The sequence below is a fragment of the Culex quinquefasciatus genome, chromosome 2 (assembly GCF_015732765.1).
Source record: "Culex quinquefasciatus strain JHB chromosome 2, VPISU_Cqui_1.0_pri_paternal, whole genome shotgun sequence".
Classification (NCBI taxonomy): domain Eukaryota; kingdom Metazoa; phylum Arthropoda; class Insecta; order Diptera; family Culicidae; genus Culex; species Culex quinquefasciatus.
The window spans coordinates 158,413,758-158,440,797 of NC_051862.1; the positions used below are offsets into that span (position 1 = coordinate 158,413,758).

At 40.7% G+C, this 27,040-nt stretch overlaps 1 protein-coding gene across 7 annotated transcripts in view; it reads left to right on the top strand.

Moving 5' to 3' along the window:
• The window catches only part of LOC6041503 (anoctamin-8), a 55,620-nt gene that overhangs the window by 22,574 nt on the left and 6,006 nt on the right, over positions 1–27,040 (top strand). For 2 of the 7 annotated variants that reach the window (XM_038253128.1, XM_038253129.1), the window contains exons 7-18: positions 121–251; positions 336–497; positions 565–720; positions 14,837–14,905; positions 17,935–18,070; positions 18,145–18,275; positions 18,334–19,151; positions 19,231–19,459; positions 21,648–21,739; positions 24,556–24,663; positions 25,010–25,217; positions 25,386–25,499. In XM_038253128.1, the coding sequence (XP_038109056.1) occupies positions 121–251; positions 336–497; positions 565–720; positions 14,837–14,905; positions 17,935–18,070; positions 18,145–18,275; positions 18,334–19,151; positions 19,231–19,459; positions 21,648–21,739; positions 24,556–24,663; positions 25,010–25,217; positions 25,386–25,499 (2,354 nt within the window). Of the gene's footprint in view, positions 1–120; positions 252–335; positions 498–564; positions 721–14,836; positions 14,906–17,934; positions 18,071–18,144; positions 18,276–18,333; positions 19,152–19,230; positions 19,460–21,647; positions 21,740–24,555; positions 24,664–25,009; positions 25,233–25,385; positions 25,500–27,040 lie in introns of all 7 variants that reach the window. The other 5 variants (XM_038253130.1, XM_038253133.1, XM_038253134.1 and 2 more) reach the window with 5 other exon arrangements.

A 27,040-nucleotide genomic window follows, 5' to 3' on the forward strand; every position in this document is an offset into this window, starting at 1 on the left:
GCCCAACCCCCAACGTGTCATCCTCGGTGACATCTTTTGTTTGGTTTTTACTTGGAGGATGTTGGCGCTCTTGGATTTCTGTTCCGGCGAATGCGAACTAACCTTTATTTCTTCTTCCAGACGACATTGCTGCGTACTTTGGAGTGAAAGTGGCTTTATACTTTGCGTGGCTGGGCCATTACACGTGTGCACTGTGTGTTCCGGCCGTCCTGGGTACGATACTGTACGCCGGCCTGTGGGGCCGTGGCCAGGTGGGTGCTGTTTGCCTTTTTGTGTACAAACGCGCGGTAAATTTACTTGACGTGGGTTCTGTTGTGTCTTTTCTTCTTCTGCAGACGGCACAGGACATTGGCCATGTGATTTTTTCCCTGTTCAACGTGGCGTGGGCGTCCCTGTATCTGGAGGCCTGGAGGCGCTACTCGGTCGAGTTGGCCTTCCGGTGGGGCACGCTGTCTACCCCTCCGGAACTGCTCGAACCACCGAGACCACTGTACAAGGTAAGTCGGCACTGTTGCTTTTAATAATTCATTTTGTACAATCATCATCGTTTCTACCTGTCCCCAGGGTCCACTGGAGGAAAGTCCCGTCACGGGACGGCTGGAGCCCAGGGAAACGCCGGCCTGGCAGCGACGTGCGTTCCGGTATCTAGTTAGTTTTCCAATTATTGGGCTCTGTTTAGTGCTAGTGTTTGTAGTGATGTTCCTAATGTTACGACTACAGGTATTTATCCTCTTAACATTTTCAAACTAACCTTCTCTCTAGTCAAACAGTCAACGTTGATGTTTTGTGCTCTCCTGTTTCACACCTCCCTCTTAAATATAGTCATGTTCAGTCTTCAGCCCGAAACAAAAACCTTTCGGCAACATCATCAACCAACAGAAAACCAAACAAACAGCGATCGCTATCACCGCTTGTTTTTGATTAGTTTGAGCAATGTTACTTCACCGAAACCCCGAACTAGGTGACTCTGGCCGTGTGTAGTAGTAATTATCCTGTTGTACATTCATTTCCCAACACGCACACGAACATAGCATATACGACTTCGCGATCTGGTTCTATCTTTTTACGCATTTAATTTGGGATATGATCACTGATCAGAGATCAAGCGTCTCCTAGACCATTTAATAGCAATTTATCCAACAAGTTGCAAAAAGAAGGTTTTTTCAGCACCAGTCGTACAATTATCTAACGAGGTTTATCGAAAAAAAAAAAAACAAGTTGACTTTATAGCTGTCGGCCACCATTGTTGGTACCAACCGCTGGTGAGCAGTTCTCTACGGAATCGGTCTTTTTTCTTTAATTTTAATTTTTGTACTTTTTAATCCGGCTGAAACTTATTTGGTGCCTTCGGTATTTTGCATCATTAGTTCGTTCATATAATTTTCCATACAAATTTGGCAGCTGTCCATACAAAAATCATAAGTGAAAATTCAAAAATCTGTATCTTTTGAAGGAATTTTTTGATCGATTTGGTGTCTTCGGCAAAGTTGTAGGTATGGATATGGACTACACTGAAAAAAAATGATACACGGTAAATTTTTTTTTGGTGATTTTTAATTTAACTTGTTGTCACTAAAACTTGATTTGCAAAAAACACTATTTTTATTTTTTTTCATTTTTTGATATGTTTTAGAGGACATAAAATGCCAAATTTTCAGAAATTTCCAGAATGGGCTAAATATCTTTGACCGAGTTATGATTTTTTGAATCAATACAGATTTTATCAAAAAATCGAAATATTGGTCGCAAAAAATTTTCAACTTCAATTTTCATCATTCATTTGTAAAATCGAATTTGCAAACAAAAAGTACTTTAGTGAATTTTTGATAAAGTGCACCGTTTTCAAGTTATAACCATTTTTAAGTAACTTTTTTGAAAATAGTCGCAGTTTTTCATTTTTTAAAATTAGTGCCCATGTTTGCCCACCTTTGAAAAAAATATTCTCTATACTTTGCTTTTTTGAACTTTGTTGATACGACCCTTAGTTGGTGAGATATTGCCATGCAAAGGTTTAAAAACAGGAAAATTAATGTTTTCTCAGTCTCACCCAAACAACCCACCATTTTCTAATGTCGTTAAAACGTTTCTTTCATTTTTAGATTAAAAAAATAATATTTAACTAAAAATTTGACCGTTTTTACGAAAAAAAAATATTACTTAGATGATATTATTATATCGTGTATGGGCAATTTTTTAAACAATTGTTTATCAGTTTTTAAGAACTTTTATTTATTTTTTTTCACAATAAAATATGTTGCTGCAGCAATTCATAATTTTTTCCATGCTTAAAATCCATATGGTACACTTGCCCCACCTAAACAAGATTTTTTAAAAGCTCTCTACAAAAATAACCAAAACATAAATCATGATTTATAATACGTGCAAGTCATTGATAGGGACACTACCGTTCTAGGAAAAATAGCATTTTGATAAAATGAGCCTTAAAACGAACCCTAAGCCTTATTTTGTACTTTCCAAATATTATAAGGAAACAAAAGTTTGAAAAAAACTTCATTCAATCTTATGCCCCGTGGCGTTTACGTCGTTTTGGCGGTTATGTGGTAGTACAATCAGCTAATTGCATTGCTAACAACAATTCCTCATACTGGAAATAATCAAAATTGTAAAAATTACGAACGTACGAGCGATTGTTCCTCTTGCCCCATATGGTCGTCTTGCCCCACCTTCCCCTAAATGGGAATTAACCCGTAAAACTGGAGCATTTAGGTAAATTGCCCTGTACAAGTCAGCCGTTAACAAATGACGACTTTTGCATACCATGGGGTCCTAGGGGATAGTCTGGGGAACAGTTCCTCCGTGGGGTGCAAGACGATCCGAGGCCCCTGGTCTTGCCTTGAACCGGATTCATTCCGGCGTCGCAGAAATTCTCATGGTCCCAGCTGAATGTATAGGGACAAATCAAAGCACACTATCAATCAGCCACCACGTGGCAGGAGGATATCATCAATTTTTGCTTTTAAAGTAGTTTTGTTATTCCTAGGACACTTTATTCAGGCAGATATTTGGTCAAAAACACCTAAAAAACGCTAAAAGTAATTTTGAAGCCGAATTTGAAGTTATTTTTCGGCCACGTGGTGCTTAGTGTGCTTTGATTTTTCCCTATACATTTTGCTGGGACCATGAGAATTTCTGCGACGCCGGAATGAATCCGGTTCAAGGCAAGACCAGGGGCCTCGGATCGTCTTGCACCCTTCAGAGGAATTGTTCCCCAGACCATCCCCTAGAGCCCCATGGTATGCAAAAGTTGTCATTTGTTAACGGTTGACTTGTACAGAAAAATTTACCTAAAAGCTCCAGTTTTACGGGTTAATTCCCATTTAAACTAGTTCCTGCTCAAGGCAAGCCAGTTTTCAACCAAATGGGCTGAAATTTTGGCCTGAGCCCCCATTTTGAGTACTCTTTCGGGCAATCTCATATAATTTTTGATTTGAGCAACATTAATTTTTTTGACCCGGGCTAATGTGCATGATAAGTTCGTCCATACAAATCTGCATACAATTTTATGCAGCTGTTCCAAAAAGGCTATATTTTTTTCAAATCGGTATCAAGATAATGGAGAACGGATTTTCTGATCGCTTTGGTGTCTTGGGCAAAGCTGCAGTTATTCAGATATCCGAAAAAATACAGTCTATATAACATTTTTTTTCTTCAATATTCCAAACATTTAAATGCGAACAATTTAATAGTTAACTTCAGTGATTTTTCTGCTTTCTCAAAATCATTCACTACATGAAAAACACAACATCGGTTGAGCTAAACGTCAAATTTGACTTGACAAAATTATTAACTACTAATTTGCAAGTTTACATATGCAAATTCTTAAAATTTCGTAACACATTCTTATTTTTTTTTACTTTACACTATCGATTGCAAATTTGATTTTACTTTTTAAAATGAATTTATAAATATTTTTGCTTTTCCGACAAATAATTTTTTTTTAAAATATATTTAGTGACTTGCAATCTTCTACAAAGTTGTTTCTTGTCTTATTTTACACATTTTGAAATTAAAAACAAAAACAAAAAACGTAATTTTCGATTTCGCTCTTAAAAGCATTGGAAAGCTAAGAATTTTTTTTATAAGACACTAGCGATGACTATTTTTTGTTCCAAAGGTTCCAAAGGAAAACATGCCGTGAAAAGGTAGCCAATTTAAATTAAAAAAATGTAACCGTTCAGTTACAAGATCCCTAGTATTTTTAATATGTTAATTTATTTATTTATTATTTAATGTTCTGTGTGGTAAATGTTCAATGTTTTGGGTTACGAGCTATAGGGAAACACCAATATTGTATAGCGTAGTCCCCCGTCAACAAACACAACAAAATATTGTCTCTTAAGAAAGGGCTCAGTGGGTGCAAGGGGGGTATCCAGTGGGTGCAACTTAAGGGCAAGCTTCTGCGATGTTGGCGGTATTGGGGGATGACGGTTGAGGAGACCGATGACGGATCCTTCGAGGCAGGTTTGACCGCCGTAAATCGGCCATTTCAATCCCGGTGTTCGTGCGAGAAAGTTGAGTGCTTAAGTGAAAGTTTTTTTTAAAAAGTGAGCCAGCAGAAGACGGAAGAAGGATTCCCGCATCACCCTGCTGTTCGTTCAGGTAAATCCTGCGTCCCTGAATCGCCCGACCCTGGCATTCATGCTCACGATTTGTCCCCCTAAGGACCTTTTTGATTTCGTCCACCAAGCGTACGCGCCTCACACTCGCACGGGTCGGTCCATGTACATTGAGTGCGGAGGAGCCAGTACATGCACCTAATCGTAATAGGACCCTAGCTCTGGATCTGCGGATCCATAACCCGTAAAGGAGCGTTTTTCTCGGGCTGAAGCCCTAATTACAAAGGAGACCCTTCTCGGAACGACCGTTACGGTGATCCCGTGGTCCGCCCGATCGAGCCAACGAAGGAAGACACCGTAAACCTCGACACCAGCCTACGCCATTGCTGGTCAGTACGCGCCATCCGTCCGCCATCGCTCAAGCCAGCCCGCGGTTTTCCACGGCCGCCATTGCCACCCAAGAGCACTGGTCGATGTCCCGTGCGCGGCGCTGAAGCGAGCGTGGCCATCCGAGTGGTGCTAGCCCACCAAGAACCTGAGCCAACCGAAGCCGAAGCAGAAGTAGGAGAAGAAGCAGATTATCAACGGTACGTACCGCAGCAGTTCCAGAACCCCAGCAACCCCCCACAATAGCCCAAATTTCCCCACATCACACACACAGTAGTTTCCGTAGTTTTTAATAAATTTAGTCTTAATTCCATATTTTTCTTTAGTTGTCTTTAATAAAACCCATCCCTTGATATTTCCCACCAATTGGCTTTATTTTATTTGATCCGCGTTGTCCTCCGTCACCTGGGTGAGCCGACTCTGTTTTCCTATCCTAGGGGAAGAGTTAGTGCCAAGAGCTTGCCGACATCCTTGGATATCACACCTTTTTCTTATTAGTAGTTTCTAAAAGAGTATCAATTGGCGCCCAACGCAAAAATTTAGTTACAGGTTGTCGGAGGATCGATTAGTTTACTTTTTTCAAAAATCTAAGGATTTTTTTTCTCAGAGCGGCAGGTGAGTACACATTCAGTTGGCACTGCTTGTGTAATAACCGCGCACTTTCGCTCGTCAATCAAATTGGGTGATTTTGGGAGTTCAATTAAAAGACCAGTGAAAATTTGTTAGTAAAAGTTTAGATCTGATACAACATATAAAAATCTGCTAAAGGCGAAACAAATCCAGGATTCTGGTGGGCCAACACTTACACATTTACACTTAAACAATAAATAAAGGTCCTGAATGAACAGAAACACATAAAACAACACCAAAAGCAAAAAAAAAAGACTTGTTTATTTCCATATTATTCTTATCTAAATTGAGCAATTTGCTTGAGTATTTACTCACTACTAGGTACCCTATTTAAATTATTGTATTGTTTTAATTTGTCATTTATTTTCAATCGTTTTTAGTATTTTCAAATTTTATTTTCGATTTATTTTCACGTGAAAGATGGAGTTCATGATGAGATACCATTCAATGAACGTGAATCATTTGCTCGACGACGAAGTTGAGTATGAACTAGCTGTCCGCGCAGTCAAGTTTACTAGTGGTGAATCTAGAGATATGAAGAGGAGAAAATTACGTAACGCTATGAGGGTTGAGCGTGACAATGGGAAATTTATATCTGTACCCATTCCAGAAAACAGGCGCGAGCAAGAGTTCGAGATGATAGATGAAAAGTTAGCGAGGATTAAGAACAAGTTAGAGAACAAGAAGACGAAGAAGGCGGAGTTACCTGAGCTAGAAACGAGAATGTTACACCTGTATTTTCGTGCGTGTCGGTTGAATGATGTGTTTGATGCAGACGGTTTAGATAACATAGCTTTAAAAGTTTTGAACGATCATTTCAGTTGTTTTACGAACGATCCCCAGGTAAACCTTAATAATTCTTTGAAGATCATTGATCAACTTCGTGCCTTTAAAGACAAAAATGTTGAGGCCGATGATGAGGAAGAAGATGAGGGAGAAACTACAGTGAAAAGTTCGCGCGTAACTAGTACTCCGAAACGAAAACAGAACGTGAAGAACGTGAAGCTTAGACCGGATGTAGAACAAATGGAACGAATGATGTCGCGCGTAGATAGGATGATTACGGAGAAGTTTAACGCGTTGAGTTTGGAGTTTGACCAGAAGACCGAGCGTATCAACCGGAAGTTAGCGTCCGTGGTTGAAAAGCCAAGGGTATCGGAGAGGAATTTCCGAAGGGAACCTTCTCCGCCCCCTGAAGATTACTATGACGATACTGAGGAGAGTTTTTATGATGAAGAAGTTTTGGAAGACAGCTTTGAAGTAGAGTCTGTCGGTAGCATTCCCAGACGGAGATCTCTAGGACGTCGTCCGAAAGCAGTCTCCGACTGGAAGATCAAGTACGACGGAAAGGATGATGGTCGCGGTATAAATAATTTCATTGCAGAAGTTGAGTTCATGGCAGATGCAGAAAAGATAACGAAAAGGACGTTGTTTAATGAAGCGATTCATCTGTTTTCCAGCGATGCGAGAGCCTGGTACATAGAAGGGAGGAAAAATCGAGATTTTACGAGGTGGAGCGAACTTGTGACGGAGTTGAAAATGGAGTTTCAACCTCCGGACATGGACTTTAACTATGAACAGCAGGCTGCGCAAAGGAGACAGAAAAGATCTGAGAAGTTCCAGGATTACTACAAAGCTATCATGGCAATTTTCCAGCAGATGTCCATCCCACCATCAGAGCAGAGAATGTTCGACATCATTTTTCGAAACATGAGGTACGATTACAAAAGTGCTCTGTTGGTTAAGGGGATCAGGACGCTGAAGTTGTTGAAAGCTTGGGGTAAGAAGCTGGACTCAGTCAACAGCAACTTGTATCGGAAGGATTCGGACCAGTACCAGCCGCGTTCGGCTCAAATACATGAGGTTTCAAGATACCAACAACAACAAGGATCGAGGCCGAGCGGTGGGGACTGGGGAAATCGTCCGCAGACAAGTAGGCCTGAGTGGAGAAACTCTCAGCCACAGAACCAAGGTTTCAGAGGACCGCCCAAGGAGTCAGGTGGTCAACCAAAACCGCAACAGGAGAGGTCGGAGAGGCCAAGCAACCGGCAGAATCCGCAGACGCAACCGTCAGCGCAGGAAGGAGGCAGCAGAGGCACGCTGGAAGCTCGTGTGGCAGCCTACCGAGTCCCTGACAAGACCGTTTGTTTCAACTGCCGTGGCAATTACCATCATTTCACCGCGTGTCTGAAGGAGAAGGAGATATTTTGTACAAATTGTGGTTTTCACGACTTCACAGCTGAACGCTGTCCAGTTTGTGCAAAAAACGCGCGAAAGTCGACGTAAGAGGTCGTCGATTTAACCCTCAAAAGCCTCTGACCAAATTCATGCCGTTTGAAGCCGAAGTAGGAGAACTGATTTTGCAGGTAGATGGAGATAATCGACCGTTTGTGCAGGTAGACGTAATGGGGTTGCAGGTGATTGGCTTGTTAGATTGTGGAGCGCAGACGACAGTTCTAGGGATTGGCAGCGAGAAGCTGATTCGTGCCCTTAAACTGAAGCTGCAGCCGTCAAGTATGAAGCTGACCACTGCTGGAGGAACGGCCCTAGGAGTAAGGGGTTCCGTGAGTCTTCCCATCACGTTCAACGGCCAAACCAAGATCGTTTCTGCCATCGTCGCACCTGGACTCAGTCGCCGTTTGATTTTAGGAATGAATTTCTGGAAGAGTTTCGAGATTCATCCCACCGTGAAAACGCTAGACGAGGCATTGGTAGAGGAAATTGAGGCAGAACCGGAAGACGAGGAATTGTTAACCGAGGAGCAAAAACAACAGATCAACGAGGTAAGGAAGGAGTTTAAAGCTTTCGTCGAGGGCGGTCCGTTGGAGACGACGCCCATGATCACGCATAAGATTGAGTTCACCGAGGAGTACAAACACGCAGATCCAGTCCGCTTGAATCCGTACCCATGGTCACCGGAAGTACAGAAGAGTGTGAATGAGGAGCTTGACAAGTGGATTGAAGCCGGAGTCGTGGAGCGGTCAGACAGTGACTGGGCTATGCTGATTGTACCGGTGATGAAGAAGGGAGAATCGGAAGACGGAGAGGTCCAGATAAAGGTCCGAATGTGTTTAGATGCGAGGAAGCTAAACGACAGGACTCGGAGAGACGCCTATCCTCTGCCTCACCAGGACCGGATACTGGGGAGATTAGGGGCTTCCAAGTACTTGTCCACGATTGACCTTTCAAAGGCTTTCTGGCAAATACCTCTGGACCCCGAGTCTCGCAAGTATACCGCGTTCAGGGTGTTCGGCAGAGGGTTGTTCCAGTTCACCAGACTTCCCTTTGGCCTTGTAAACAGCCCAGCTTCGTTGTCAAGGTTGATGGACAAGGTCTTAGGGTATGGAGAACTGGAGCCAAACGTGTTTGTTTATTTAGACGACATTGTCATCGCTAGCAACACGTTTGAGGAACATCTCCGGAGTCTGAAGGATGTCGCAAGGAGGTTGCGGGAGGCGAATCTCTCGATTAACCTCGAGAAGTCGAAATTCTGCGTACCAGAGCTGCCGTATTTGGGATTTGTACTGTCGGAGAAGGGAGTTAGACCGAATCCGGACAAGGTCGAATCGATCGTAAACTTTGAGCGTCCGACGTCGGTCAGGTCGTTGAGAAGGTTCTTGGGAATGGTCAACTATTATCGGCGTTTTATCGACAAATTTAGTGAACTGACAGCCCCGCTGACTGATTTGCTTAAAGGGAAGCCAAAGATTATCGTTTGGAATGAGGCCGCAGAGCAAGCTTTTACGCTGCTTAAGGAGAAGTTAATCACAGCGCCGATATTAGTTTGCCCAGATTTCCAAGTCCCTTTCACGATCCAGACCGACGCGAGTGACACAGCAATTGCCGGAGTGCTCACGCAGGAGTTCGATGGAAGAGAACACGTGATCGCGTATTTTTCGCGTAAACTCACCATGTCGCAGCGCGCATGGAAAGCAGCAGAGAAAGAAGGAGTCGCAGCGATGGAGGCGATTGAGAAATTTAGACCTTACGTCGAAGGAACCCGTTTTACCCTGATTACAGATTCGTCAGCTTTATCTTTTATTATGAACACGAAGTGGAAACCATCATCTAAGCTCAGCCGATGGAGCATGCTGCTGCAGCAGTATGACATGGTCGTACGGCACAGGAAGGGATCCGAAAACGTGGTTCCGGATGCCCTGTCGCGCGCAGTCGAGGCGATCGAGGCGTTGCGAGATGATTGGTATTCCACGACGTACCGAAAAGTAGCCGAAAATCCGGAGAAGTTCGTTGATTTTAAAATTGAGGACAAGAAATTGTATAAATTTGTTTCGTCACCGACCGAGTCGATGGATTACCGGTTCGAATGGAAGCTGTGTTTGCCGAAGGATTTGCGAGATGGAGTTTTGAAGCAGGAGCACGACGAAGCGTTGCACCCTGGCTTCGAGAAGACGGTGAAGAAGATTAAGTTGCGGTATTACTGGCCGAAGATGGCCAGGGAGACGAAGCGTTACATCCAGGGCTGCAGAGTATGTAAACAATGCAAGCCATCAACACTGCCAACTGCACCGGAAATGGGTCAGCAGAGGTTGGCCAACAAACCCTTTCAGATCATGGCGCTCGACTTTATTCAAAGTCTACCTCGCAGTAAGACCGGAAACTGCCATTTATTGGTCATGTTAGACTTGTTTTCTAAATGGACGTTGCTGGTCCCTGTGAAGAAGATTGAGAGTAAAGAAGTGTGCAGGATCGTTGAGGATTGTTGGTTTAGGCGCTTCGGAACCCCGGAGGTCGTAATTTCCGACAACGCAACAACGTTCGTCGGTAAAGAGTTTAAGGCGTTACTAGATCGTCGAGGCGTACAGCATTGGCTGAATTCGCGTCACCACAGTCAAGCGAATCCCGTGGAACGCACCAACAGAACCGTGAATGCGTGTTTGAGGACCTATATGCAACAGGATCAGCGGCTGTGGGACTCCAGGATCAGTGAGGTTGAAGAAATGATCAACACAACCATTCATTCATCCACTGGTATGTCTCCTACAAAATCCTCTACGGTCATGAGAAGATCACGAAGGGTGATGAGCATAAACGTGAGAGAGATGAGAGGAGTTCACAGCGGAGGAAAGAGATGGCGTGAGAAAATCGATGAATGAAAAGGTTTTCAAAATAGTCGAGCAGAATTTGAAAAATAGTCACGAGAAATCTAGGAAAGTGTACAATTTGAGGCATAAAAGTTTTGTCCGACTTACCAGGTGGGGCAGAAGGTCTACAAGCGCAATTTCCAGTTGTCTTCAGCAGTAGATCGTTACAATGCCAAATATGGTCCAGTTTACACCCCGTGCGTGATTGTTGCCAGACGTGGAACGAGCTCGTACGAGGTTGCGGATGAAGCGGGGAAGAGTCTCGGCGTGTTTTCAGCTGCAGACCTTCGCCCAGGTGAGGAACTTTCTGCGAATTCCGAGGAAGAGTCCTAAAAGAAGAAGAGGATCAGCACAGGTGTCGACGCGCATGTAAACACTATGTACGGTAGCAGCAAAGTAGCACCATGATGTGTTACGGCAGCTTTATGGTACCGTAGTCGCGCAGCGTGTCATCGGCAACCACGCGTCCGCTTGAGTCCTCTCGCAGAGCAGGTTTTCTCTCGCGTAGCATAACATCTTCTCTCGCAGCATAGGTTGGAGAGGTGAGCAGCAGCGTGAGAGCGTAGGCTCTCCGAGAGTGAACGTCGTCGTCAGGAGTAGATCTCAGCTGAGTGCCGCCGAGCTCGCGCGCACGCTGGAAAGCAATGATAAGAGATCGCATTTAGTTTTTTTTTGGAGATACAATTTGAAGAGTGACGTCACGAAGAAATGGATTAGTAGGCACGAAGATAGAAGAAGATCGAGAAGAAGGAGAAGTTCCTTTGTACTGGCGCCGTACAAAAGGAGATTGCTAGCAATCGAAAAACGTTTCTTTCCCAGTGCTGTGGAGAGATGTAAATTTCATTAATTGAACCGGTTTATTTAGTCGCGACTTAGGAATAGAGTATAGTTAGTTGGATAGTACCCGCCCTCATACTTAACTTAAATTATCTCGATCGTTTTCGGCATTTTTCCCGATGATTAGGACGGCCGCCTGATCGAAACATGCTGGAAATAATTTGATAATCAGCCCAACATTTGAGGACACAGCAGTAGATTGTCGTATCTCATATTTGCACCACTAGTAACTGATTTTAATCCATATTTTAATCCAGTTTGGCAGCTTCAGTCGTAAAAAAAAAATTGAGCGTACATTTGTCCGCTTTTGTTCGCGTGTAGAGACGTACTACTCACTCAACCTTTTTTGTTTCGCGGCACAGCCTCCGATAGGTAGTTCGCGAGATATATTAACGGATGAACTTTTTCGCTCTCTATGCCACACAAGATTGCTTATCACACTAACACATTACAAATCACACGCGTTTAATTATGGCATGTTCCTTAGGGGAACTTGACCAATAGTTGCCAGCAGATTTTTAAAATGTTGTTTCATGTCTAAGCTTTTATTACCTATTTATACACTGTTTGCGTCCCGATTTTCACACAATTATGGATCCTTGTCTTTTATTGCACTTCCCTCTTAAATCCGATTTGTAGGTTAAAATAATCGTCTAACTTGTTAGTCGCTTATTTTACCGAGGCGGGAGGATAGTGTAACCGTTCAGTTACAAGATCCCTAGTATTTTTAATATGTTAATTTATTTATTTATTATTTAATGTTCTGTGTGGTAAATGTTCAATGTTTTGGGTTACGAGCTATAGGGAAACACCAATATTGTATAGCGTAGTCCCCCGTCAACAAACACAACAAAATATTGTCTCTTAAGAAAGGGCTCAGTGGGTGCAAGGGGGGTATCCAGTGGGTGCAACTTAAGGGCAAGCTTCTGCGATGTTGGCGGTATTGGGGGATGACGGTTGAGGAGACCGATGACGGATCCTTCGAGGCAGGTTTGACCGCCGTAAATCGGCCATTTCAATCCCGGTGTTCGTGCGAGAAAGTTGAGTGCTTAAGTGAAAGTTTTTTTAAAAAGTGAGCCAGCAGAAGACGGAAGAAGGATTCCCGCATCACCCTGCTGTTCGTTCAGGTAAATCCTGCGTCCCTGAATCGCCCGACCCTGGCATTCATGCTCACGATTTGTCCCCTAAGGACCTTTTGATTTCGTCCACCAAGCGTACGCGCCTCACACTCGCACGGGTCGGTCCATGTACATTGAGTGCGGAGGAGCCAGTACATGCACCTAATCGTAATAGGACCCTAGCTCTGGATCTGCGGATCCATAACCCGTAAAGGAGCGTTTTCTCGGGCTGAAGCCCTAATTACAAAGGAGACCCTTCTCGGAACGACCGTTACGGTGATCCCGTGGTCCGCCCGATCGAGCCAACGAAGGAAGACACCGTAAACCTCGACACCAGCCTACGCCATTGCTGGTCAGTACGCGCCATCCGTCCGCCATCGCTCAAGCCAGCCCGCGGTTTTCCACGGCCGCCATTGCCACCCAAGAGCACTGGTCGATGTCCCGTGCGCGGCGCTGAAGCGAGCGTGGCCATCCGAGTGGTGCTAGCCCACCAAGAACCTGAGCCAACCGAAGCCGAAGCAGAAGTAGGAGAAGAAGCAGATTATCAACGGTACGTACCGCAGCAGTTCCAGAACCCCAGCAACCCCCCACAATAGCCCAAATTTCCCCACATCACACACACAGTAGTTTCCGTAGTTTTTAATAAATTTAGTCTTAATTCCATATTTTTTCTTTAGTTGTCTTTAATAAAACCCATCCCTTGATATTTCCCACCAATTGGCTTTATTTTATTTGATCCGCGTTGTCCTCCGTCACCTGGGTGAGCCGACTCTGTTTTCCTATCCTAGGGGAAGAGTTAGTGCCAAGAGCTTGCCGACATCCTTGGATATCACACCTTTTTCTTATTAGTAGTTTCTAAAAGAGTAACAAAAAATAGAAATGTAAAATTAGACATTATTTCGTCCAGCAACCAGTTGTCCAATCAACAAAGCAAAAAATAGTAAAAGATTTTTTCAGCGTGAGTCGTACATCTATTTAACGAGGTTTTCCGAGTTGGATAAATAGGAAGAGTGCTGAAAAAACAAGTTTTGCAACGAGTTGCTTACATTATTTTTCAATTCCGAAAAACGCTTTCTGAATGAAATTTTATGTCAATCATCCATGTTAAGTCTCCATGGTCAAAACATAACAAACATTGGAAGATGTTACTTTTGCACACAGTAAAAAAAATATGTAAATTTGAAAGGTGTAATTTTGGTAGATTGAATATAACCTCTTTTATGATGTAATATTACCTCAATTTAGACTGAAAAAGTGACATTACACCAGAAAAAAATCAGAGGTAAAATTACACATTTTTTCTGACATAAAAGATGTAATATTACCATGATTTTTTTACTGTGTAGTGCTGAAGAGTTCAACTTTTGAGCACCCATTTCAGTGCTGAAAAGAAGAACTTTTCTGCACTGCTATTGAAAGGTGTTAATTCTGTTATTTTTGGTAGAGATTTCGTCGTTCGAGAATGACGGGAAACGTTTTAAGTTTCACAACGGAATTGTAAAAAGAAAATTTTAGTAATTTTCACAACTTTTTGATTGTTTTCTTGCCCAGTTTAAAAATGTGTAAAAATTGAAGATGTAATTTTGGAACGTTGAATATTACCTCTTTTATGACGTTATTTTATCTCAATTTAGACTGAAAAAGTAACATTACTACAGAAAAGTGGTCAAATCACACATTTTCAGAGGTAAAATTACTCATTTTTTTCTGACAGATGTAATATTACCATGTTTTTTGTACTGTGTGGGAATTCCTTCGCGAAATACTTTTAATCTGCAAAAATATAAAAATGATAATTTTAACCTTAAGATGCTAATGATTTTACTTGCATTTGTAAGACATTTCAAAATTTGCGATATTTTGCAAAAATATTTTTTTTTCAGAAAATCACAAAATCGATCAAAAAATGCTTTCTCTAGAATGACATTTTAAAAAGTTTACATACCGTCAGTAGATGTGGTATTTGATCTAAGGCAATTCTAGGTAAAAAATCGAATAAAACGTGAAACAGACCAACTTAATGCGTAAAACGATAGAACTTTCTCTCCTTCTCTGTCCTCAACTAAAACTTCCATTGATTGTACTCTTCTCTCACACACACGCACAATCACCCGTACACACTGTCAAATTTTATTTTAATTAATTATGCTTCCATATACCACCGACGTCCGTCACAACTTTGCAGGATTGGCTCGATCAGCACTCTCCAAATTCTAACGGTGCCCTCTGGGATTGCATGTGCATGGCGTCAAAGGTCTGGACACTAGAATACGTTAGCTTTAAGTTCCCCGTTTCTTTTTTTAACTTCCCTTTGAGATTATACATTCTGGTGAGAGAACGATAGTAAGAAGGTTAGACCTGCTTCAATTTTCCCTATGGGAAGAAGTTAGCTGGAGAGTCGACCACTCGGGGGTACAGCATTTAATTAAATGTGGTATTTGTGCAGCATTATGAACACTTTGGTTGCGCTTCACATCACGTTACATTTCGCACACCACACTTACCGTCCACTCTGCATCGTGTACTCTGTGCTTTGGAGGAAGAACGAGCTTGGGGAATCTGTGAAATTCATAAAGCAGATATTAAATGGCTTTTTGAATATTTGCATTTTCTATTGAATTCAACATAATTTCATTTCTATTCTAGTTTGTAATTCACACAGAAACTACGTCATGCAGATTTTTTCTGCCGTCATTGATTCGCCACTTTGTAGCGAATAAATTGCATTACTTTTCATCGTTTTTCCGACCCGGTAGAGCTCACTTCTGGAGAGAGAGGATACTCGCTCGGAGGCAAGTTTTTTCAAGTGCTAGACGTGGGTGGGTGACAGACCGTAAGGGCACAGCACTCGAGGGCTACTCGAGATGGCAAACATAACATTGTGTGGATTACATCCAGCATCTTCGCTGGCCGGGATTAGCATAATACAATCATATTTGTGGTGCGATGGCTTTGGGCGATCAGCATTATGATTTGTTTTTGGATACAAGGAAGTTAGGGAAAAACTGTTTGGGCTGTTTGATCAAATTTTGATAATTTGAATACTCCAGTCATGTATAAGACATGTTTTTTCAGTGTGTATTTTTTCCGCTTTGTTGTTGTTGCAACCAAGTATCATTATTTTCTTAAAATGTAATTGTAAATATTTACAATGTTTTTGGAAAATATTTAATTGATATTTATTACTCATTTTCTCGGGTTAGGTTTGGGCCGATGTGAGTAAATTCCTTAAATATTCCACATCGTTTTGTATTGCCATTAAAACCGACTTAAATCATAAACAAAAAAAGGTAGAGGGATGGCAGGAACAAATATAAATTGAGAATGTTTTTTTTTTAATTTTTAAGCTATGGGAAATATACCCGAAAAAAAAAACGAAACTATTGGCACTACGCCCCCCGGGGCATGGCCTTCCTCTAACGTGGGATTTCTGCTCCAGCGCCTCTGACGAGACAGGAGAAACCGGGACCGACGTTTTACTTCACCATCCGATAGAAGCTCAGTGGATAAGGCGGGAATCGAACCCGCGTCTCATAGCATCATCGGGATCGGCAGCCGAAGCCGCTACCCCTGCGCCACGAGACCCATTTTAAGCCTAATAAGCGGTCGTGTTTGAATGATGCTGGATAATCTGGAGTGTTCCTTGAAATTTACTAACTCGCTCGGTTTTCTTCAGCCTTCGATTGGAATGGGTAGTCAAAATTGAAACGTCAAATGACTTAGCGCGTTTGTTTTTTTTTTATGGCGCTTGCTAATTATTAACATGTTTCTGGATTATTTTTCAAGTGAGTGACTAACTAATGTGCAACAGAAAATGTTGCCGGTAGTTGGAAGCAATTTTATATCTTATGCGCTTTGAAATCGTTAGCGCAAGTGAAAAGATATTGATGGCGACTTTCGTTAAGCAGTTAACCTCTCATCTTGCGTGTGGATGTGTGTCCCACCAAAATGATGAAAAATGGTCTCGCAAAATAGAAATTATGACCAAAAGTGCATTAAATTTGATCTTTTTGGCCAGTAAGTGGCATACATTTGCATGCTTACTCGAGGCGGTAATGTTGCTGGTAAGTTTATAGCCTAAATAGTATTTTTGGAGCTTTAATCGAGCATCATTTAAGATTAATATTTATATTTATTTCACAATGCATAATGCATGAAAACAGCTATTTTGCTATTAACTTACTTAAAAAATGTCTAAAAATTTATGAAAGCAAATTTCAAAGTTGAAATGGATTTTTTTTAAAAGTCAAAATGTGTCTAATGTAGATTAGTATTTAGATTAGGATAATTTAGGAGAAGATTTAGGAAAAATGAAAAAAAGCAAATTAGTGCAACTGTTTATACAGTTCATATTATATACCTTCAAACACTGTTTGAAGATTGACATTGACATGATTTTTAGGTCGAAGATAAACATTTTGCGTCGCTGGCAATGAGTTGACAAATATCCTTCAACAAATATTTAGCATAGTACTTTATACATTTTGATTAATTTTTGGGAATGATTTTGTTTTGCTAGTCAAGTTATGCAAATCGTCGTGAATCAATGATTGATGATCTAGGACTTTAATGATTGCAAGGTTCAATTTGAGCAAACATTTCTTCAGATTTTTTGTTTTGAAAACAATCGTTGATTGGTACAAAGCTTTTTAGAGATATGGTCAAGAAAATTAAAAGTTGGAATGAATTAAAATCAATGTTAATTAACAAGTTGTGTTTGAAAGAATGTGTATTAGGAGATTATCTCTCGAGTTTGTATGTAAAATAAGACAAATTTAACGTTTTAGTGAGGTAATTGGAAGTACTGGTATATCTTTTCCGGATGGAAAAACAATCCATATCAATCCAATCATCCCAGTTTAATTAGAAAAGCAAACCGGAATCGAACACCCTTCCCCAATCTGAAAAATGGGATCGAAAGGTTGTAAAACTGATCCAATTGATGGGAAAACACATGTTGAACCGGTCCACCGGGTACCCTGCGGCAATGTTTTCCTCCAAAGCACAGACATCACCAATCACAATTCCATTTTACATTCACTACAATTGTAACATACACATGTGAGCGCCAGTCTGGCACAAATATAACTCTAGCATTATCAACACCATACCATCGTCACCGTCACCATCATCATCATCAGCATTGTCGGACCCAAAATTTAATCGATATTAGAAGCCCCCCTCCTCCCATATCGACAAGTTGCAATCAACTTTACTACATTTGCTCCGTATTTGTCTGTGCGTTTGTGTGTCCCTTTTTTCCACTATTCTGGAATCAAACAGGACTGGTGGGACGAGAAACTCCCCGAGCAGGGCATTTTCAGCTGTTTGAGTGTGATACCGAAGGTCCTCCTGGCCGGCGCCATCACCCTGATGGACGAGGCGTACTACAAGTTGGCCGTCTGGCTCAACGACAAAGGTGAGAATGGGGGGGTTTTAATCTATGCTGAGTGGAGTGTTTTTAACTTTGCGCTTTGGGGGTTTTGTTTGCAGAGAACTATCGGCTGCAGTCCAAGTACGAGAATCATCTTATCGGCAAGGTGGCCCTGTTTCAGTTTGTCAACAGCTTTCTGTCGCTGTTCTACATCGCGTTTTATCTGCGAGATCAAGATAAGCTGAAGGAGGTATTGTTAAGTTCGTATAGAGTTTGGGAGGGGTGTTTAATGGTGTCCTTTTCTGTAGCAACTGGCTGGTTTGCTCATATCGCGCCAGATTATCGGGAATCTCCGAGAGTCCGCATGGCCGTACCTGGTGGAGCAGTGGAAGCTGGCCAAGCTGAGTTTCAAGCTGTGGGGAGCGTTGAGTCCAACGCAGGAATTGCCACCCCCAATGATTGAGAACAAACAGGTCAATGAAGGCAAAGGATCTTCGGAGTGCACCTCTTCTACACCGAAAAGGTCTATCGGGCAAGCTGAGGTCGAGAGTTCTCTGTACAAATACGATGGAACCTTTTCGGACCACCTGGAGATGCTGGTCCAAATGGGCTACGTGGTTCTGTTTTCGGCAGCATTCCCTCTGGCTGGACTGTGCGCCTTGGCTAACAATTTGCTGGAGATTCGATCTGATGCGTTCAAACTCGCACATGTACATCAGAGGCCTTTCGGGCAGAGAGTGGCCAACATTGGCACCTGGCAGAATGCCCTCGGAATGCTCGGGCTGGCAGCTGTGATCGTAAACTGTGCCCTGATCGGACTGTCCGGACAGGTCTCGCGACTATGGCCCGGATTGACCTCGACACAAACAGTTATTCTGATTGTGGCCCTCGAGCACGTGATGCTTGGTCTGCGATCAGCTCTAACCTGGCTCCTTCCGGAACTTCCATCGTGGCTGGCCGCTGAAATAGCCCGTGCCGAGCACTGTCGTCGAGAGATGCAATGCAAGGGCCCCTCTCCCCGGCAGACCCCTCCATCTCCACCGTCGTCCACATCCCTCTCGCACCACGATCACGACTTCAACAGCAACCAGGACATCTACGACAAAACGGAACAATCCGTTGGCAGGTACTTGTACAAAAAACCTCGTCGAACTCGCTTGTTAGAAAATCCACAAAAATCCTAAACACTCTTTTCACCAACAAAGATTTCACATCTTCCCTAGTCACGATATTCAGGAGAACGAAATGGAACGGGTCCCGTTGGCGGGCAGCTTGGCGACCAAGCTGGACAATCTAACCAGTAGCGGCGGCCATCAATCCCAATCGCAATCCCACCTTCAGCCCCACCAGAAAGAACCTCGCAGCAGCAACGACAACATCGACATCTTCGCAACGGAAACACGAGAGGTCACACCGGATTCACCGATCTCGCAGGTACTCGAATGTGGGTCGGTTCAAGCCGTGCCACTCTATGGCTTCCATGCAAAGATTATATCAATTTCCTTCGTTTTTTCGAGTTTCCCTTTAGTCATTTCGCTCTTCACGAATTTTCCCCCTTTTTTAATTGTACTAACGTTGTTATTCCATCACGCCAGAAAAGAAAAAAAAACCAAATCGACTAACATCACTAGCCAAAAATATCCGCTGAGGCTAAAGAAACCCAATTACGTCTTGGTCGGTGGGTGAGGGGAAACAGGCATTGAATGGTGATTAATTATACACGCGGTGAACGGTCATGGTCAATTTTTGTTTCGCTTTCCGTTCTGTATATATGTAAAGGACCTTGCGAGGAGGTTAATGTGAGATAATTATTCCCTTTTTTGTTTCGCTCTCAATACGATGATGTATGAGCCCTATAGCCATCTGTTTATTTCGTTAGTTGATGTCATTAAGCTCCTATTATATGTGCTCGAAACGGATGGAACTGAAATAATTAGATTGGCGTTCAGGAATTCATATTTCTTTGAGCATTTATGCGTATTTGTTAAGATATTCACAAGAATATTCTTATGTTTTTCATCGAAAAAAGTGTTTTTGTGTTCTATTTTAAGCAAACTAAGAGGTTTAAATGAACCCAATGACATTCAAGACATGACTGTCGGTAGTTAATATTCTTTCTATACTCTTCTACTACTAATATTTCGACGCTGTCGTGCTATCTTGTCGTAAAAAGCTTTGGCGTTCCGAGAAAACGCGTTTTAATATTTGATCTTGAATAAACAAAACCTAGAGCACACAATGAAAACAATGACAAACACGTTTTGTTTGGTTGACCACTCTGTGCATTGCCCCGAAGTTTGGTTGAAAATGTTCACGGTAGTCGAGCTCGTACCTGTGTCAAACGCGTTCTGACTAGAGAGCCTGGAGCTTATTAGAGAACGGACAACTTAAAATACTGAAACTGGCACCACTACATGCACATCAGTCAAAATAGCTTGCAGCACTACAATTGCCAAAGCACCTGCGTGACTCTTTTCAGATTCTCTTTCGATCAGTCAATTCAACCAAAACAAACTGAGTTTAAACATACTTTATGGTTGGCGTAAATCTAAAATAAGATGCTACTTTTGCAAAAAAATAAAAAAAAATCCCACGAAGTTATTAGCGCTCGAAACTGACTATTTTTGAGCGGCATTAACACGCAACGACATAATGAGTTTACAAATCAAATCAAAATTTAAATTGAAAAAGAAAATTTAAACTGTTTTGTTTTCAATTTGTGTTTTGCACATTTTCGAATTAAATATAAATCACCCAAATTACAATATTTCCCATCGATTGAACGAAATTTTTTCTGCTCGATTGGTACCTCCGTTTGACAGTTCTCGTGCTTCGATTGGTACTTTTGTTTTGAGATGGCCGTTCTCTAATAAACTCCAGGCTCTCTAGTTCTGACCAGAAATCCCTTTGGCCAATTGTCGCACTTACATCAATTTCCAGGGTGTGTCAAAATAGCACGACAAGGTTAAAACTTCTTTCATATGAGAAATGCACGGAGTTTTTCGAATTTCATGGAATTTTGGGGATCTGTGAAGTTCATCAACTCAATTTGGCCCAAAATACACGTACGACAAGTTAGCACGACGGCGACAATTTGATAGTATCGTTCTTTTTACTACAAGGACAACGCAACTCTGGCGTTGCAGTTCATAGAATTTTCGCTTCCGAAGTATTTTTTTTGTTCCGAAGATTTAAAAAAAATACAAAAAAGGGTTATTGCAGTATTGGAAAGTACTTTTTATTAAATTGATAAAAAAAGCAATCCAAAAATCGTAATTGGGTTTCTTTAATCAGCATTTCACTTTAACATAGTTATTGTTCCAGATTTTTTCCTTAGAATTGATTTTTGCCTTTATTTTTCATTCCACACATATATCAGCCCATTCTGCTAACAATAAATGTACATTTTAACTATTTTCAATAAATTTCAACTGTTTCTCAACATATTTAATTGTATTTTTATCGTTTCTCTGCCAACAAAATCCATCAATCAAACAAAATATCTCCCCTCTTTTCGTTCCCCAAATTTGGCTGCCAAACAAAAAAAAAAACGCCAATACTATTCAAACGCCAACAACAACAATAACAAATGCCAAAAACAATGTCCAATTATTTTCCATAGACCAGCACAGTATTATTACGACCTCTCCAAGACTCTCCCCTTAGTGGTCAATCAGCACAAACTGTTGCATTAGAATCTACACAGAACTCAGGGTATGACATACTTTTTTACTTCTTGTTGTCATTTTTTGTTTGGTTGTTTCTACAAACCGATGTTGTATGTGAATAGTGAAATGTCATCGTCATCGTCATTTTTTTGTTTGGTTTGTTCTTACATTGAAAATTGCTTGCGCTTTGGTTTATGCTTTCAGTTGGCTTGCAAGTTATCTTAATAAAAATTAAATAAAAATATATTGAGAGTGTTTCTAAAAGTCATGCTCATAATAAACGCCAAAGTAACATGCTTATAGTTTATTTAAAACAATATGAAATAAATGCTGTCAAAAATACACATTGATAAAAAAAATTGTTTCATTGTTCTTATTGGAAACCTTATTGGCTGTATGTATAGGTTTATGCATGAAATTTACAGATTATTTCATAGTAGGCAAAAACAAAAAAAAAATCAACATCGCAAAAAAAACCTAACTGTTTTCGAAAATTTCAATTGTTTGATACACTTTAGGTGGATTTATCTTGTCATCGGTATATTCTATTGAAATTATTGTGACCAAATTTAACTTTATTAAAAAAAAATTCATGCTTTTTTATAAATCTTTATTTAGCTTTTTTTCAATTTGGATTTTTTAACATTATTTTCAAAAAACACATCATCTGGAGCAACATTTGAAAAGGGCTCATATGCATAGTGACAGCTACACGGAGAAAAAAGAGTTCCCACAATCGTGAACAAGCGTTCATGAAAATGGGAACCACGAACAAAGTGTTCAAATCCCATGGTACGATTTTGAAAAACGTACCATGGTGTTTGAACACTTTGTTCGTGGTTCCCATTTTCATGAACGCTTGTTCACGATTGTGGGAACGCTTTTTTTCTCCGTGTAGGACTATTTGGCAAATTCCTAGACGACAGAAAACTATTTATCATAACCTGCAGTGTTAAAAGTTAGCTGTGGAGGCCAGCTGTTGTTGTACATTTCGAGTTTTGTGAAAAGTTATAATTGTCTAGGAATTGGCAAAATAGTTCCAGCTGTCAAAATGCTTATCCGAACTATTTTCGTGATGCTCGAGGTACACAATTTTTTTTTTGTGCGAAGGAAAAAAGTTTAAATAAAATTTAAAACAAATAAAAAAACAATACAAAATATATATGGGTAATTCTCCGCCAACTCACACAGCAGTTGCCCCGACCCCTCTTTGATTTGCGTGAAACTTTGTCCTAAGGGGTAACTTTTGTCCCTGATCACGAATCCGAGGTCCGTTTTTTGATATCTCGTGACGGAGGGACGGTACGACCCCTTCCATTTTTGAACATGCGAAAAAAGAGGTGTTTTTCAATAATTTACAGCCAGAAACGGTGATGAGATAGAAATTTGGTGTCAAAGGGACTTTTATGTAAAATTAGACGCTCGATTTGATGGCGTACTCAGAATTCCGAAAAAACGTATTTTTCATCGAAAAAAACACTAAAAAAGTTTTAAAAATTGCCCCATTTTCCGTTACTCGACTGTAAAAATTTTTGGAACATGTCATTTTATGGGAAATTTAATGTACTTTTCGAATCTACATTGACCCAGAAGGGTCATTTTTTCATTTAGAACAAAATTTTTCATTTTAAAATTTCGTGTTTTTTCTAACTTTGCAGGGTTATTTTTTAGAGTGTAGTGTAACAATGTTCTACAAAGTTGTAGAGCAGACAATTACAAAAATTTTGATATATAGACATAAGGGGTTTGCTTATAAACATCACGAGTTATCGCGATTTTACGAAAAAAAGTTTTGAAAAAGTTGGTCGTCATCGATCATGGCCGTTCATGGTCACCCGCGACAGACACGGACGACGAAACAAAGAGAAACGCAAAAAGTAACTTTTTCAAAACTTTTTTTTCGTAAAATCGCAATAACTCGTGATGTTTATATGCAAACCCCTTATGTCTATATATCAAAATGTTTGTAATTGTCTGCTCTACAACTTTGTAGAACATTGTTACACTCTAAAAAAAAACCCTGCAAAGTTAGAAAAAAACACGAAATTTTAAAATGAAAAATTTTGTTCTAAATAAAAAATGACCCTTCTGGGTCAATGTAGATTCGAAAAGTACATTAAATTTCCCATAAAATGAAATGTTCCAAAAATTTTTACAGTCGAGTAACGGAAAATGGGAGAATTTTTAAAACTTTTTTAGTGTTTTTTTCAATGAAAAATACGTTTTTTCGGAAATCTGAGTACGCCATCAAATCGGGCGTCTAATTTTACATAAAAGTCCCTTTGACACCAAATTTCTATCTCATCACCGGTTCAGGCTGCAAATTATTGAAAAACACCTCTTTTTTCGCATGTTCAAAAATGGAAGGGGTCGTACAGCCCCTCCGTCACGAGATATCGAAAAACGGACCTCGGATTCGTGATCAGGGACAAAAGTTACCCCTTAGGACAAAGTTTCACGCAAATCGAAGAGGGGTCGGGGCAACTTTTCCCGATTTCGTGTGAGTTGGTAGAGAATTACCCATATATTTGAAATTGAAAACAATCAGTATCGAACATTTTTCGACTTTTTCGGTAGAGTTTTAAAAATTATTCTCAAAAAAATTACATGTTGATTTTGTTATTTAAAACCATTTTCGTATATCAATGTCTTAATTGTTTTTGAATGTGCTGTGTATATTGCTGATGTAACGTTATTGTAGTTAATAAATCTTAAATGTTTTTAACAGGAACAATTCGATTTTATTTTGGCAAAGAAGTTGAGCAAAACTTTTCATTCAATCCCATTGTTCCTGTGTGTTTTTCTTAACCCGTTTTTCTCGCCGGCATTTTTCGCTACACAATTTTATAATTACATTTATAGTGCATGCCCAATGAAGCCAAGCATTAAGCTCGCTGCAATTCCGCCATTCCGGGGACAGTCGATGAAGCACAGTTATAGTATTTACGATAAGCGAAGCATCAACCTCGGGTATGGTTTTTACGAGTTTTTCGACTCTTTTACCTGTTTTATAAATCCCAAATCTAGTTGTTTTATTTTGTAATTAGTGTTTTCTTTAAGCCTGAATTTTTCTTCCTTAGCTGCTAGCGAATCCTTCTGCATACCATTTTTCAAAATTTCACTGTCAGTTTGAGTATTTGTTTTTTTTAATTCCATTGTTTTCCTCAAACAACTTAGTAACTCTATCGCCCATTTACTAATCTGGTTTAACGAGCAATAACCCCATAGAGCGAATGAATGTTTGCTGCCTCCGAAGCTGGCCCGCTGCCACGTGACCGGAAGTGTACTAACCATTCCGTCTGGCGTCCCATTTCAGTGAAACGATGAGTCCCCGAGTTTCGTCGCAGCCTATCCAGATTCCAGAGATTCCACCTTTCCGCAAGCAAGCACACTCCACCATGCACTCGCCCGTCAGCCAGAGCCCCCAGAATCTGGGCCTGGTGAACGCTTCACCACCTAGAATAGCGGAAATTCCGCCCTTCCGGCCTCGCATCCGGTCCAAGGAGTGGATGCCCAACATCGAGGTGAGCAGAATGAAGGTCAGTTCCCGACAAACGAACCCTGCCGTACTAACCTGCGTGGATTTGCACTCTTTTTGTCCTCTTTTTTGTTTCTCTTGTAAATTTTATCATTTTGTTTGAAACAAAAAAATCAACAAAAAAAAATCAAACAAATCAAAACTGAAATAAAAGCACACCGAACATCATCTCACGATCGGGCCCAGTGGAGGCGCCGAGTGGGCGAAACGTTTGAAGGCGGCCGATCCTTCCATTATTCACAGAAGCACCGACTGTATTGTAGCGAAGGTAACGTTCAGTTTCTGCACACCCACACACACAAGCAAACGCAAGCTCCGTCCTTCCTTATCCTTCTTGCCGCAGCATGTTCGCATTTATCTGGTGTTTGAAAAAAAAACTCGATAAACAGTGGTCGTGGTTGTAGTGTAGCCTTTATACATACTATGTTGATCTATCGCAATCGGAATCCAAAAATCGGTATAACTGCGACACCAAGATGTAACAAAAATGAATTTTTGTTTACCTAATTGTTACGTTTCTAAGCATAACTGTCCAACCCATTTTTTTAAATTTCTTTTTATACGAAGCAGTTTATTATATTACCTCTTGTTGAGCAAAGAGATCGGGTTAGTTTGGTACGGTATGTCGCCTCCGCCTCCCCTGTAGATTCTGTTCTATGAATCCTCTCTGCGGTGAACTCAACGCAGTAGGGCTGGTCGACGAAGTTATTAATTTACCCATTAGACTTGTCAGCATGCTTTCATGGGATTGGAGCTTACACAGAAAAAAAATGATGGCAATATTCATCAGGAAATGGTGACAGACTTTGTGGCAAAAAAATGATTAATTTTACCCCAGAAAATGATGAATTTTCATCAGTTTTTGATGAATATTCATCAGGTTCACATTTTTACACATTTTTTATGTAATATTACTCAAAAACAGAGGTAATATTCAACCTACCAAATTTTCAACATTCCAAAACTCAACTTTTATTTTCTGTGTAGACTTGTTTAGAGATTACCTATTGTTTAGCAAAAGGATCTTAAAATAAGGTTGATAAATTCTAGAGTTTTTGTTCAAAGGACCTATACTGCCCCTGTTCGTATAAATGTCCCATATGAATTTATGAATTGATGCAGTTTGGTTCAAAATCGTATGATCTTTCAAAAGAGCTTATAACATCCAGTACTTTGTTCTAGAAATCAGGAGGAAATCCAGTTTTTTCGCGAAAAGTTAAAATGTAGCCTTATGTATGGGACAAACTTCAAATGCGTTTTTCTCAGCTTGCTGATTTTGCATATAGGACATTTATGCGAAAATGGGCAGTATAAACATATGAAACACAACAACTCTAGAATTGTTAACTGGGACAAATAGAGTTATCTACGTGCGCATGTATTGCGTGTACGTACACGAAAAAGATTGAGGTTAAATTTTGTACCCGCCAGCAAAACAAATGGTGCGCTAGTGTGCGTGAGATCGGGCTTAGATAGCTCTATAGTGACCAATGGACACAGCTGGGACATTTATGCGTAGAACGGCAGTTAAGTCAAATTAATATTATGTTTTTGGGTAACAATTCTGTTTGCGATTTTCAAATTTTGATGAAAATATAAAAAAAACAATAATTAATTGTTGCTTGTCTGGAAATTTAAAATAAAGGCTATGCTATGCTACTCGCTTTTGATACAATGTTCGTTAATTTGATACACACCTCGCTATATAATAACAACATCATGCACTTTATCAATGTACAATTGTTTGGCATAAAAAGAGTTCGAAAAATGTCGTTAGTGTTGAATTAATTGTGTTTTGGTTGTGGGGCT